Source organism: Triturus cristatus, chromosome 12 (assembly GCF_964204655.1).
Source record: "Triturus cristatus chromosome 12, aTriCri1.1, whole genome shotgun sequence".
NCBI lineage: Eukaryota > Metazoa > Chordata > Amphibia > Caudata > Salamandridae > Triturus > Triturus cristatus.
This window is the reverse complement of record NC_140595.1, coordinates 473,647,115-473,662,441: the sequence shown is the minus strand read 5'-3', so window position 1 is coordinate 473,662,441 and position 15,327 is coordinate 473,647,115. Positions and strand designations below refer to the sequence as shown.

The window sequence follows — 15,327 nt, the reverse complement described above, 5'->3', positions numbered from 1 at the left end:
ACTAAACCTCCAGATTGTTTGACGCGTAGATGATTTGACGTTGGATATGGATAGGGAAATACAAGAGTGATCGGATAGAACCCTTGGTTCTATAGACGTTCCTTCCATGCGAGGAATGCCATTCTTTGTTATAAATAAATAGTCTATTCTGGAGAATGAATCATGTGGAGGGGAGTAAAAGGTATAGTCCCTCCCATCAGGATTCTGTAGCCTCCATGTGTCTACCAAATGGAACCGAGCGCATAAATTAGTGAAGGCCTTATTACTACGAAAGGGGCATCTGGAATCCCTATCCAATACTGGATCTAATGGTAGATTAAAATCCCCTGCCAAAATATGTATGGCTGACTCAGGGATAGTCTCTATTTGGCCGGACAGCTCGGACCAGAATGACAGGTCACATGTATTAGGAGCATAGACGTTCGTCACATAAAATTCAGTGTCGTCTTTAGATAGCTTGGTCGTCACCCACCGCCCTTTGGAGTCAGAAACGGAGGAAAGCAAATCCACGTTAGATTTTTTTGCAATCAGTGTCAGTACCCCATTTTTCTTCCCCAGCGCCCCTGACCCTACGACCTCAACAAAAAATTTGTTCCCGAGGGTATGAAATTGTGATGTCTCAAGTTTAGATTCTTGCAACAGTACAATATCACCTTTTTGTCTACGCAAATACTCGAGAATCTTCTGACGCTTGACTGGCTGGTTAAGACCTTTGACGTTGAGAGAGAGTATTTTCAAATCATTCACTTTTGTCACACCTATAGGGGTGTGAATTGTGGACAACGACATAGCCATTCAAGAGCTAACATGGTGAATTATTAATAAATGACCCTTAAATGCAATTACTTGGACCCCCTTCAGCTTCTCCCAGAGCCCCCCATCCCTCACAAGACTGGTACGTAGGAAAAGGCATAGTCTGTATAGGCGTGAACAGGAGAGTGCTGTTAGACCTAGAATACACCAGTAGTTGACATAAATACTATTAGGATTTGGACAGCACAATCGGCATAGGCATGAACAGCGGAATAAGCGTGGACCTGGTATGTAGTGGAACACGACACACACACCGGCATGGTCACGGCAGTTCAACCGGCATAGGCATTGGCAGCAAGATGATGATGGACCTGGCTTACATTGGAACATGACATAAACAATGAAAAAAATAAAAACTAACACAGAAATAAAACACATACCCCACCATCTCACCCTCTCCCACCCTCCCCCCTCCCCCTCTCCCTCCCATACACCTTCCCCCACCCCTCCACCCCGAGATAAACTAGTAGGCATGGTGACACGGAGAAAATCGTATCCCTCCCATGGCCTCAACTCACATCCATGATAGGAACTCAGGAATTTAAACCAACACAAAAGGCAACAAGATCAGTGCGCCCGTAAGTCAGCAGAACCCAACCAAATAGCGAGCAACATAAACAGAGACAGATAGAAACGTCGCTGTGCTATCCCCATGGAGTCATCAACAGCATCAGCTACCCACCTTTACCAACTTTAACCTGTTTCCTACAGAACATATCGGGTAGCCCTCAATTCTATCTATCATACCTCATCCAACTCAACACCACTGGCGCAAGAATCCCTTATAAGCTTACCTTAGATGTATACATTAAATGTATGCATTAAATGTGTGCATTAAGTGCGCCTCCCTACCTCTATGGCTGGCTGGGACCACTACTGCGAACCAGTAAATGTATAGCATGTAGTAACGAATCATAACTAGTAATTAGCACTCAAACACTGCACAAGCCTCCCAAGAGCACAGAGGATAAGACTTGCATCCCCCTCTACTCCACTTCAGAGCCCCACATTGCAACAACACAGCAGTACATCAGAACCCAACATTGTATGGCCACAAATGACATGTTGACAGAACAGTCTGCTATGAAAACAAAGAATGCTATGTAGCGGAGGAAGTAGAGGCCACCGACGAAGTATCCATGTGAAGTTTCTCGCCTCCTTCCAGACGTTTCCTGAGTGACAGTGGATCAGCGAAGACCTGCGGTGAGCCTTTAATAAAGACGCGGAACTTTGCCGGTCCCACAAAACCAAATTGGTAGCCCAGCGACTTCAGCTGTGGTCGTAAAGCAAGAAAAGCTTTCCTCGTGTCGACGGTTTCTTTACTGTAGTCTTGTGAAATGTACACTTTACTAGCTTTCCAGAGAACATGGTTATTTTTGCGCACAAATGCCAGTATTTGCTCTACATGTTGGTAACGTAAAGGCTTACATACAATAGGTCGCGGCCCCTTTTGGCCCGGCACGATTCTGCCTGGGACCCTATGAGCTCTGTCAAATTCCAGTGGGTGATGGAAGGTAAGGTTGGTCGCTTGTGAAAACCAAGCCTCCAGGAATTGAACACAGGAATCATATGACTCTTCTGACCCCTCCGGCAGACCAAAAATGCGTAGATTCCCTCTTCGATTTCTGTCCTCCAACTCCGATAGTTTCCTTGACATCTGATCTGTGGAGACATGCAGGCGCCTAAGAGCGCTACAAGTTTTGGTCTCTGAGTCTTCCAATCGGCTGATTCTTGATTCTGACTCTGTAAGTCTGGCATTAGTGTCTCTGATGTCCTTGCGGATAGCTACAATTTCTTCCTTTGTAGACCTTGCAATCTCCTTCACCTCCTCTAGCTTGTTCAATATTATGTCCATCGTATCGGTCACATCTTTTTTACCTTTGATAGGTGAGATTGGTGGCGGAGGTTCAGCCTTAAGTCTTTTCAGATTCTTCGTGTCTTTGTCCCCCATTTTGAACACACAGCTGGAAGACCCTTGATGCGGTCGTTAAGACTATTGAGTAGGTAGGGCTAATGAGTATAAACAGGCTCAAATAACTTTGGCTAGGGCACCAGGCACATTATGACACTCGGTCAAGATACCACTACCGCAATACAGTTCCACCTAAACTCTTCCCCTGCTCTCAATGGTTTCAATGGCGTAATCAGTGACTTTAAATTGCAGAGAACACCTCGGAATTTCACTCGTGGTCTCTTTCATCACCTGAGGAGCCCTGTAGATAGCATGTCGCTGGGCATATGCTTCCACGCTGAACAGCAGCACCTCTCCCACGGTCCACAAAACTCGGCTACGGCAGTATAGTCACTCTCAAATCCTCCAGCCCTCACCGATCTCGCAGCTCTCTCCGACTTCAGAACTTCAGTTCGCTCAGAACCCTAGGACCCTCCAGACTCTCCGAACAGCAGCAGATCAGCAGCAGCGAAGGGCAATGGTGGTGTTCACACATGTCATGGCATCCACATCTCCAATCATCCCCTCAACAGTATACCTTGTCATCAATTAGAGACGCCGTACGCGCCCTCCACGTGTTGATTCTGTGCTATTGAAGCGGTGAGCAGCTTATTACCTGATTGGAGAGGGGCCTCAATAATCTCAGCGTTCGCCGTCGCCAGTGCTCAAAGAACCGGAAAATGATCGTGTGCCTGGAGGCGTTATCGCCGCTTACACCCCTGTGGCCTGTGGTACATTATACATTTGATATGCTGGTGCACCCCGCTGTCTCTGCAATCATGCCGCTTAATCGTGGGGTATGGCTTCCTGTTCACATCCATGGGCAGCAGAGACCCCTGTAGCCGCCATTTTGTCTCTCCATACCCTGTCGCTCAATGGCCTCGCTACCACGCATTCAGGATAATTTAAAACCTTCTCGTCTGCTTCCCCCTCGTAATCGCCTAGTACCACTCCATCACTGGCACCTTCTTGACTGACCTCGCATCTCCGTCACATTTCAAGACGTACAGAGTCTCGCCGTGAGCGCCGACATCCGCCATTTTGCGCCATCATACACCCTGCACCCATCGGTGGCATCGAAGCGCGTCGGGAAGGGTCCAATCGCTTCCAGGCCCACTCACTGTTCAGGTGTTGGCAGCGTGCTTCCTCCGCTCCTTCCAGCACTCCGGTGATTGTAGCAGCAGCATCCGTTTCCCTCTGGGGCCGGCGGTCTTCCACTGCTGCACGCCGCTCTCGCCCGGTCTCCAGACTAATGCGCTCAGACACGCTTCCAGGGTCCCCTCGCCGCCTCAAATTTCACCTAGCGGTAGGGTTCAACCTCCGATCGCCGAAAACGTCATTGTCGTCGCCTATGTGACCGGGAACAACCCCCAAATCACTCCGTAGTTTCGTGCCACGGGAGGAGTGCCGCTCTAAGCCGCCATCTTCCCCGGTGTCCAAACCACGCCCCCAGAGATTTCTACTTTTACTACCAACACTGAGGTGGCCCTCAGTTATCAGTAAAGATGCTGAGTGGAACTGGTTGTGGAAGTGAGCAGCTGCAGTATAGTGGTCGGCAGTACCCTTCTAAGAAGGTTTGTGCCACATCACTTGTTCATTATTTTATATTTTTTGTACCACTTTAGCACTGGCAAGGTGTATTTTAAATCCTGGACTATTGCCTTTGTGTTTATTTTCCATCTTTCCAGTTATATGTTCTGCAGTTTTTTGTGTGTATACTTTTAAACTGGCTCATAGACTGAAGGTAGTAGCCATTCAGTGTTCACCGTGTCAGTTTGAGGCACCAAACGTTATCTCCTTTAGTCAGCGCTATGGAGCAACTAAAAAACAGTGGATTCAGTTAGCACTTTAACCAGAAATACATGCACAAGCACTGGCAAAGTCAATAGATCTTGCCTTTGCAAGAGCTATTGGCTTTGGCAACGTGTTTTAGCTATGTTGTGCACCAGTGTGGCTGCTGTTCAGCATGAGTAAAAGTTTGTGGGGTGGGGTAAATTGGGGTGTAGTAGATTGGGGTAGAATGTGTAATATTTTTTTCCAACCAAATTTTATTAGTTTTTCAAAAAATCTTCATTGTACATGAAACACGTTCACGTTAAGCTTTGTACATATATTACGCATTATCACTCGTTGGTATACTTTAGCCAAAATCCCTTGTAACTAAACTTCCCCCCTTGAGTTGCATTTGAAGTGATGTAAGAGTATCGCTTGGTTCTGCTAAATCTTTATAGGTCATACCTTTTAGTCCGACGCGTTGGAAGGCTGACTAATTCAGACCCACCTGTTCGCCCCCACCCCTCTCCTGGTCTCGTGCTGTCGACCGCGGAGAGCCTGCCCCGCTGGATCCCTGCCCGTTGGCTCTTAATTCGCCTACAAGGCGTTCCCATGCCCTTGCTCGATCTATTTTACCTATTCCTCGTCTGGCTTCTCTGAGTAAATTCTACATTCTGCTCCCGCCCACTTTTCCAGTTCCTTTTTCCATGTGCCTATCTGTGGCCCCCGGCATTTTCCAATTCTTATCTATCTCCCTCTTAGTCAGATCATAGGCAAGGTCTTAAAGTTTCCCAGTCGTTTTGTTTTTGGCCGTGTACGGGAACCATCCTAACAGATAGTGGTCTGGGGTTTGTGAAAGCTCCAGGTCGACGAGGTCGCCTACTGTGCGTCTTATCTCTACTCAGAACACTTGTAATGTGGGGCAGTCCCAGAACATGTGTATTATATAAGCTTCCCTCTCTCCACATCTCGAGCATGCTGGAGTCTCTGTCCCAAAGTATCGCCTAATGCGGGATGGGGTGAAATATGCTCTGTGAAGTATGTAAAAGTTTATTCATTTAAATTGCACATTTCTAGACACCTTCGAGGTCCGTTCTAGTATCATGTCCCTGTCTTTCTCCGGGATCTGTATTCCCAAGTCTTACTCCCACTGCAGTCACACGCTCTCTAGCGGCCTTTGTATGTCTTGCCTGATAGCCCTGTAAAGACAGGAGACCGTTTTGATCGTCCCTGCAGACAATACAACATATCTGCATCCTGCAAGTGCCTGAGGCTCCTCGCTGCCCAAGGCTCCTCGCTGCTCGCTCCCCAGTGTTTCCAGATCCTCCTAGTGAGTGCTCCATGCTTCAGAAATTGACCTCCTGGCAGGTCATATGCTGCTTGCACTTCTTCAAAGGGGAGCATTACTGAGTCTTGGTACTGGTCTCCCATTACTTTTTCGGCCTGCCTCTTCCCAGTCCTCTAGCCCCGTCGAATGCTCTCCCTGCGGTAGGCAGCGAAGCCATTGGTCATGTGAAAGTCCGGGGAGATAGGGATCTTAGCGCCCATTTGTCTCCAGTATCTGGCCCAACAGCGCACCACCATTCTGGTTTCCGCCTTGTCTTCTGACGGGTTCCTTCGCACCAGCGGGGTAGAATGTAGTGGGTAGATTGGAGCGAGGTAGATTGGAGTGGGGGAGTTGGATAGATTAGCATGGTAGATTGGAGTGGGTAGATTTGAGTGGGGTAGGTTGAAGTGGGCTATATGGGGTAGATTGGAGTGTAGCAGGGTAGATTGGGAAAGAGTGGTGGGTAGATTGGAGTGGGGTAATTTAGGTGCATTAAAAAAGTGTTGAATGTAATGAAGTGGGGGCATATTGGGGTAGTTTGAAGTGGGGTAGATTGGAGCGGGCAGATTCGAAGGGGTAGATTGGAGTATGGTAGTTTGGGGTGGGGTAGATTGGAGTGTGGTGGGATGAGGCGAAGCGGTGTAGAGTGAGTTAGATTGGACTGGAGTGGGGTAAATTTGAGTGGCATATAGTAGATTAGAGTGAAGTGTAGTGGGGTAGGGTAGGTGGGATAAAGTGGAATGGAATGTAGTGAATTGGGGTAGATTGGAGTGGGGTGTAGTGGAGTTGGATAGATTAGAGTGCAGTTGAGATTGGATTGGAGTGAGATAGATTGGCAGAGAGTGTAGTGTAGTGGGGTAGATTAGGGTGTAGTGGGATGGATTGAGTGGATTGGAGTAGGGTAGATTGGAGAGGGAGTGATTGAAGTGGGGTACGTTGGAGTGCGGTAGGTTGGAGTGGAGTAAGAGTAAAATGGGGTAAGAGTTGATGTGGTAGATTGGGGTGGAGTGGGCTGGAATGGAGTGGGGGTAGCTTTAAGGAGTAGGGGTAGCTTTGAGGAGTGGGGTAACTTTGAGGAGTGGGCTATATTGGAGTGGGGTAGATTGTGGTAGATATGAGTGGAGTAGATTGTGGTAGATATGAGTGGGGTAGATTGGTGAGGGGTAAGAGTGGGGTGAGGGTAAGGATGCAGTAGATTTGAATAGGATCGATGGGGTGGAGTGAGCTGGGGTAGAGAGGGTAGTTTTGAGGAATGGGGTAGATTGAAAGAGTGGGTAGATTGGTGTGGGGTAGATTGGAGTGTGGTATATTGGAGTTGAGGAGATTGGGGTAGATTGTAGCGAAGTGGGGTGAGGTAGATTTGGGTTCATTGGAGTGAAGTGGGACAGATTGAAGTGGGGTAGAATGGAGTGGGGTAAGTGGTGTGGAGTGGAGGGCGTAGAGATAGGAATGTTATGTTGGGTCGTGGAGTGAGTGGCGTAGGTTGGAGTGACATGTCGTGGAGGGGAGTGGCGTTGAATGGAATGGCATGGCATACAGTGGAAGGGCATGGAGTGGAATGTGCAGTGTGGAATATGCATGGTGTGGCAGCTCACTGCCATTACAGACAACACATTTCCAATTGAAATTACCATTACATTTAAACCAAAATACGTGTTTTGCACACAAACGATAATGTATGCAAATGTCATCAACAAGTGTATGGATGTGTTTTGAGCATATTCAAATATTTGTATCCACCACACATCCGAATTACAAAAAAACGTGCTTCATTTGGAGTAGTTATGATATATTCTAAAACATCAGCACAATTATTTTTTTTGTTGTGTGCTAGGAAAAAAAACATCCACACCCCTCTCCTCTTACACGGGTACTCAGTAGGATTGTCACATAAATTCTCTCACTTTGACGTCCGAGAAAGAAAAGTAAACACCAAACTTCCTAGGAAGACGGCTTGACATTTGACTTCTGTCTTTGAATGCACAGCAAATGTGACAAGATAAGATTAAGATTTAAAGGCCTGTTTGCAGAATGTGAGTTCAAACAAATAAAGCCAGCAAATAGAAAGCCAGAACATGTGAGTTACAAACCACAGAGCCAATGGTCGACAATAGACAGAATGCATTCCTAGATTAGCTTTTTGAATGTCACTAAGAGGTCTTTAGCATACTAGACAGCTGCGTTGTCTGGTAGACTTCGACCTAATAAAAAGAAGAAAATGCAGTCACTCATACCATGGCTGGCTTCAACCTTGTTATCTTGGAGCCACTGATAACTGTTTTTTCAGGACAGAAAATTCTAAAGGAGTTTATATGTTCCTGGCTTATTTAGTTTACCTTTAGACCACAACAGTCCCTCATCCACTCCGCCAAGGTGGAATTTATTATCCACAATCTTTTTGGAAGTTACAAGTGATGTCCACTAATTATAATTACTTCTTACTCTAATTAAAAGCTATATTTATGTATCATTACCAAATATATGCCACCCAAGAGGACTTGCTCAAATTTCAACAAGGAGCCATGGCTCCATATAGGTTTGTTACCCACTTTAAGTATATTGCTAACGAAACAGCCTACAGAGAAGTCATCTGTTTTACTCTTACTCAAAAAGGACTCAAGAATGTATATTAAGAATGATCTGGCTTGTGTGGCACACCAAGCCTCCTCTCAAGATTTGATAACCATTTCAATAAAAGACTGATAAGCATATTCTGGGGTTGTGATAGGAGAATAAAGGAGATAGTTTCTCCTTTTTTATGTCCCTTTAGGAGCTGTGCTGGGCCCTCCCCATCTTGTGTCAGAAGAAGAACCTATACAGGTGGTAGCGCAGCAAGGTCTCTATTACAAACCAAAGAAACACCGGGGGAGTGGGCAGTTAATGGGGGAGATAATGGCCACTTGCTTGGAAACTGCCTAACAGGTCCTTGCACAGTACAGAGAGGCAAGTCCATCCAGTAATTGTGAGGAAGGTGAAACTGAGCGAGGTTACATTGCTTGAACTGACAGGTCTACAATGTTGGCACTATGACTTTGAAATTCATTATTTTCTTGACCTTCTTACTTTTGGATTGGGCTCCATTTCAAGTTTTTGCCCTGGTAGACTAGAAATCCTCTGGGATGTCTGTGGGCCTGGCCTCAGCTAGACAACAAACATAGAATGGTTGATAAGAAACTGCATCTCTTGTTCAAAATACTACCTCCTTAGATCTTTAGATAACTCTGCATCATGATGCTCATTATTGGGCTTGCTTTCTGCACCATATTTCCCATTTTGACTTGCCCTAACTGATGATCATCAATTCCCACATTAAATGGGCAGCTAAGATACTGTTTTTTTGTGCACCAAATATTTTGCACAGAATTTATTTCTCCCCCTATTCAAGTATTATCTTAAGTGGTTTTTCACCCAAGGGCACCGGATGTGACCACATTTACGGTTAGGAAAGGACATTTTTACCTGAATGTTTCCATGACCATTTGTATGTTACGAACTACAGTACAGTATAGAAACATTCTGCCATATCTGGTAGAAAGAAGACAGTTACAGCAAACTAACAAAAGTTAATGTACTCCTATTCTTGTGTTTCACTTAAACACCCTTGGGCCAACACAAAAACCCACAGTACTTTGCAGCAGGACAAAACCACTAACAAACTGCTAACCCATCCATTCCATCGTGGACTGTTTGAAATGGGTGGCCTGGGACTGTGCAATACTGAATGGCTAATTACATAGACCCTTTCTAATTGGTTGATGGCCGTTAATCAGATTTGCTGAACAGATTGCTGTTTAAGAAATTCTGAGTGGTCATCCTCAAGCAGTCAAAGTGAGCCATCACAATGAGGTAGATCTTTCTAGAATGACAATCTCATCTTTATATAGCCAGTTATGCAGTCATCATCTAAACAAATTATTGGTATCTAAAAGCTACAACGAACAGAATGCTGTATCAGTTAACCAGCCAGCAGGAAAAAATATGATAAATGTTAGTTAATGAAAATGCCCTGAAAAGCATGCAACAAATAATGACCCTATATCAAAAGTCGTGTGTGTTTAGCATCTGTAACAATCTGAGTCTCATTTGAGAAAAAAACAATGTGTCTAGCAAGAACAGAAACTTTGTCAGCAGTCACAAATGTCAGAACAGGAAGTGTCCCGATTGCCTACAGACTTCTTTTACATTAGACATCAGGGCTATAGACCGGCACAGTAACATTTCAACAGTTAATGCCACCTGTGTCTAGTCCAAATCTCTTTGCCTGCACCAACATGGTTTCTATGCCTGTTAGAACTATCCAAGGAACTATGAGAATTCTTCTTCCAGCAGCTGAATTTGCTTACAATATTTTGCTTCTTGCTTTCTCTCAGTAGGGTTTATAGGCAGTTAAGTAGAGAAACTCATCTTAAGCAACACAGCTTTATTTGGCACGCTATCTTCTCTCACCAATCTTCCATTGGTAACAAAAATGGTTACATTTCTTCTACATTAGCCCAAATATGTCAATATTTGAAGGAATTATTGTTGTCCAACCACGTAAAGTTGATTCAAGCTTATGTTTGTAGATTTAAAAACACAAAAAAATAACAGTACATTCACGAAAATCATATAGACTGCCAAGATAATGGGTGAAGAAAATGGAGTAACGCATGTGAAATACAATATTTAGTAGTTGCATGGGATGGTAGCATGGGATTGTGTCTGGGATAAAAGAGCAGAATAATCACCAATAAAAGAAAATACAAGGGCTAGTTGGAGGAATTTTCAGATTAGAAAGTTAGCAGGGAACACAACAATCTAATTAAGATGTGCCACGTCTTACTAACATATCGAAACAACAGAACAGGAAGCAACAAAATTCGCCAAGCAAAAAAAACAAGCTTCAAATTGGGTTTTGTTCGCTGAGTATCTGCAGAAGGAGCAAACCTTCTTGTTAAAGAATTTAAATTGACATGGTTGTGCTCTACAGCAAGAGAATTAGAGGCAACCAAAGAGGATTACACAATCACAGAAATGGCAGCAATGGAAAAAGGTAAATTTGTTTGATGGTAAGTGGTAGCTGCTGCAGATATTACTTGGATCAATTGCAGATATATCATTTTAAACCAGTATTAGGTAACGGATGGAAGGAATAAATGAAGTGTTTAGCTATGGGGCATTGGCCTAGAAAAGTCTAGGAAAGCCAAAGAGGTAGTTTCATTGAAATGTGGACAGCTAAGCATTTCTTATCTCATATCCAGTGTTCTGTAAGAGACTTGTTATTTTGCTTGGTTCACTCCTTCTTTTTGATTATCCTAAAACTGTACATCTGCATATCATCAGCGATGTGTAGCTGGCAGGTAGCTTAACAAAAAAAGAGCAAAAAATCAAGGGATTCAGCAGTGATGTTTATTTTCATTAAAATTTTCATGTGTGGACATACAAATGTATACGCTCGTTTTGATTTTGTTTTCTCTCTTTCAGGTCTGCATTGGCAGCTGCCATCTTGATGACCTCATTAACTGGGCGCACAGTAGCAATGCCACAACCTCGGGCACGGTCATATTCTGAAAGCGATAGCTCTGATGTGAAGCAGGAAAGCTTCATTGAACCTTATGCTACAGCAGCTGAGCTTGGACTGGGGTACTACACAATTTTTAATTTGCTTTTAAGTGTTGCTAATTTGTTAGTACGGTAAATAACAACGCTCTCCTTTGCCCTCACCTAGCCCTATCTGTGCTGCTCTACCCACATTCAGAGTCATCCAGTAGTAGTCCTTGCAATCTGAAATCCATTATCTTCAGAAACGCATTTTTGAGAGCCCATGGCAAATACTCCTACCGAACCTAGAGTTCCAGTAAAGAATACTCGTTAAGTACTCAGGGGTTGCTTGTCCTGAGTTGTTGGGGCGTGTTGCGGTCTCCTGTGCCTTACCTGGCGTCCTGTGTGCTCCGGTCCACTCCGCATCAGTCCTCCGCCGCCGCCATTCAACCGCGGCCGCCGAGTGGGGACTGTATCTCCCAGCTGCCTGTGCGCCCGGAACTTGACGACAGCCTTTCCCGCGCCAGGAGGCATATAAGAATCAGGCTCTCCCCCCGCGACGCGGGAGGCGCGCGGGTGTCGCCGGGCTAAGCCCGGGCAAAGGGCGGGCCGTCTGTGGCCGTCCGGGGCTGGACAGGGCTGAGCTGGGCCACCCCCCTTATCTGCACGAACGTTACACGGTGATTTGGGGCTGTCATACACAGTCTACTGCAAGGCTCTTCTTGTGATGGTTTGGCTTGTTGTGTGAAATGTGGTTATAAGCTTCTTGCGTTATCTGTGTAGTTCAAGTCATGGCAAAAAATTTCAACAAGGCTCAAATAGTGGGAGGTTCTGGGACTTTAGACGCCTTTTTGAAAAAAGCCGAACATGCTGTCTCTAAAGAAATCGAGATCGTGGAAAAAAGGTTGTCACTAGAGCCCCTCTCTCAAGCCTTGTTGGCTGCTCCCTCTGCGACTTCTCACTCTATCTCTCCTGGGCCTGCACCAGAGTTCTATCATCCCAGCGTTCAATCATCATTGAACGTGCCCAGTCCTTCTCCTTCTCTTTCCCCCCCAGTCTTACGTACTAGGCAGCCAAAAATTTCCTCTGTTGCCCATGTTAAAGCTTCCAAAGGTAAGAGGAAAGCCATTCACGCTCCTAACGGACCCCGTCATCATGCTAAACAATCCAGAAATATTGATCCTGTTGAGGGGGTAACTCACCCGGTAGAGAGCCCAATGGTCGAGGCCACCCCTCATTCAGGTAGCGGTGTTATGGAGCCTGTTGCCCAGGGGGGGGCTGTTATTTTTAGAGACATGTTAGCTGATGTAATTAAGCAGCTGGATGAACGATTGAGTAGGTGTATATCCCCAGTCTTGGATAGACTCAGTGAGATTGATAACAGACTTACTCTTATTGAGCGCCACATTGCTGTTCAAAGCGCCCCTGTGCCAAGGTCTAATTCTTCTGATTTACTACCTCTCGGCGAAGTCACTGCTAGAGTGGCCGATATGGTTGATACCATGGCAACTACTGTTGCAAGTCCAGCAATCCCCTTACCACCTGTCCCGAGCATTAACGGTACTAGCTCAGGACCGAGGGATATTATTGAAAGCCGAAGAGTTCAGGGACATTTGGCATATGAGGTACGTTCATTAAATCTGCCCCAAGAAGCCTGCCCTTATACCGTCATCTTGGCCAATGTTCCAAAGACTAGTGATGGTAAAGAAGAGCACTGGTCTACTCTGAAAAACAAAACCCTTCATTTTTTGGCAGGAAAGACAGTCCTGGGGAGTCACCTCTATGATTGTTTCAAAATGGTGAGAAGGGTCCCGTGGGTGGGGAAATCTAATAAGTCTCTGAGGGGTGATTGCGTTGTGGTGAACTTCAGTACCCCCGATATAGTTGATCACATTTTTAGACAAGCAGGGTCCATTAGAATTCATCAGGATCACATTAACATTCTTCCTCTGGGCTTCTTTTACCCACCATCTCCTGCAGGTCAGGGCAGACAGAGAGAGCGTCCCCTTCAGTACGCCCCTACTAGCAACCCTTTATTGTTAACAAATAGATTTGAAGCCCTTAGCACTCTAGATACTAACGATTGACTTAGTGATAATGGAGCCTATTTTAATAATGATGTTTTTAGTATAGACGTTTCTAATTCTTCTGAGTCTTTATCTGCTGGGTTTCCTGTTACGGCGAATAATGCCCCTTCCACTGCGCTAGTTAATAACTTGCCATTACAATCTGAGGACGCAGTCGAGAAAGGAAATGCGCCCATTTTTAATGGGGAAAACTTGGGCGTGGACTTACCTTCGAATGGTGCAGAGGTTGCTCCATTACCTTGTTTACCTAATCTGATTAACACTCTAACTAAGGATCAAGGGTATGCAATGGGCCTTCCAGCTGCAGATTTAATTTCTGCATTATCTTGGAACATAGCCGGTCTCCGTTCCAAACGAGGTAATCAAAATTGGTTGGCTTTTCTCTCCACACATCATATAATTGCCTTACAAGAAACATGGGAGGCCAAAGATCCTTTTTTTATGGATGGCTACCAATCTTTTATTAAATATGCTACACCCTCGGATATGGGGAGACCACGAGGGGGCCTCTTGTTATTATTCAGCCTAAAGCTTCGTTATAATCTTGAGTTATTACCAACTAACTCTCCTCACATCTTAGCAGTGAAAATGGAATGTGTTAATCTGCCATCATTTTTGGTGGTGAATTTTTACAATTCATTTACTAGGACGGAAGAACTGGAACATCTCAAAGCACTACTCAGTTTCTTGGACGAGTTTGATGCATTGAATGATAAATCTTATCTTCTTTTACTTTTTGGCGATTTTAATATACACTTATGTTATCTTAACTGTTGTTTAAATAATTATTTAGACTTTTGCCCAAATGAAGTGACCCATTTTGAGCACTCTAAAGGCGGGATCTTTTTAGAGAATATAGTATCGTCTTATTATCTCTACATGCCGGTTCAAGACTTGGCGGACCCGGTTCACACATTTACTGGCCATGGCCACTGTAGTACAATCGATTATATTTTTGTACCACGTAACATGCTGAACATATTGGGCACGTTTCATGTTACACAAAATGGCCTAAGTGACCATAACCCACTAACTTTGGAAATCAAAGTTAAGGCTTTGAGGAAAGATGTTCCTCAGCCTATGATTTCTAATTCAAATCTTGAACCTACAAGTCAGGGTAGACGACTTAGATGGGATGTCATTACCCCGGCTGATTTCCTCGTCAATTTATATGAAAGCAAAACAGAGGATTTTAGCTTGTGTCTTTCTTTAGGGGCGGAACCGAAAGTGATTCTGGATGCTTTCGACAGAATCACTAAACACGTCGAGGGGAGTCTCACCTCCCATGGGAAACCTAAACCTAGGAAGTTTAAAAACTGGTTTGACCATGCCTGTTCTAGTGCTCACTCTGCTCTCTTACTGGCACTTAAAGAATCTGGGAGCACCCCCAGTAAGATAACTGAGGCAAGAAAATGTTATAAAAAAGCATTAAAGGATAGGAAATGCGAGCTAAAGTCTAAGGCATGGGACGATCTGACGGATGCAAGTATACAGAAAAATAGCAGCCAGTTTTGGAAGGTGATAAACAGTCCCCTCTTTAATGAGACGGAGAATACCATCAAAGAATGTCTTATCCCGCCAGACAAATGGGTGGCACATTTCAGTGGTCTCTATTCGGAGATACAAGAAGCTAATCCCACAAACTACGTGGATTACACTTTAGCTTCAAAAATCCTTTTTAAGGAGGAGGAAGTCCGGGAGGCCATTGAGGCCACGGCGTCTGGTAAAGCCCCTGGTCCGGACGGTGTCCCAGCGGACCTTTATAGGGCAGACCCACTGCTTTGGGCGAAACTTTTAACCTGTGTTTTTAACGCAGCTTCTGAGGTCGGCGCCCCTAGATCATGGGCAAAAGCCGT

At 45.0% G+C, this 15,327-nt stretch overlaps 1 protein-coding gene across 1 annotated transcript in view; it reads left to right on the top strand.

Annotated features, from left to right (window-relative positions):
* The window catches only part of CEP89 (centrosomal protein 89), a 1,352,699-nt gene that overhangs the window by 43,791 nt on the left and 1,293,581 nt on the right, over positions 1–15,327 (top strand). The window contains exon 3 of the mRNA XM_085638793.1: positions 11,328–11,486. Within this exon, the coding sequence (XP_085494919.1) occupies positions 11,328–11,486 (159 nt within the window). The remainder of the gene's footprint in view (positions 1–11,327; positions 11,487–15,327) is intronic.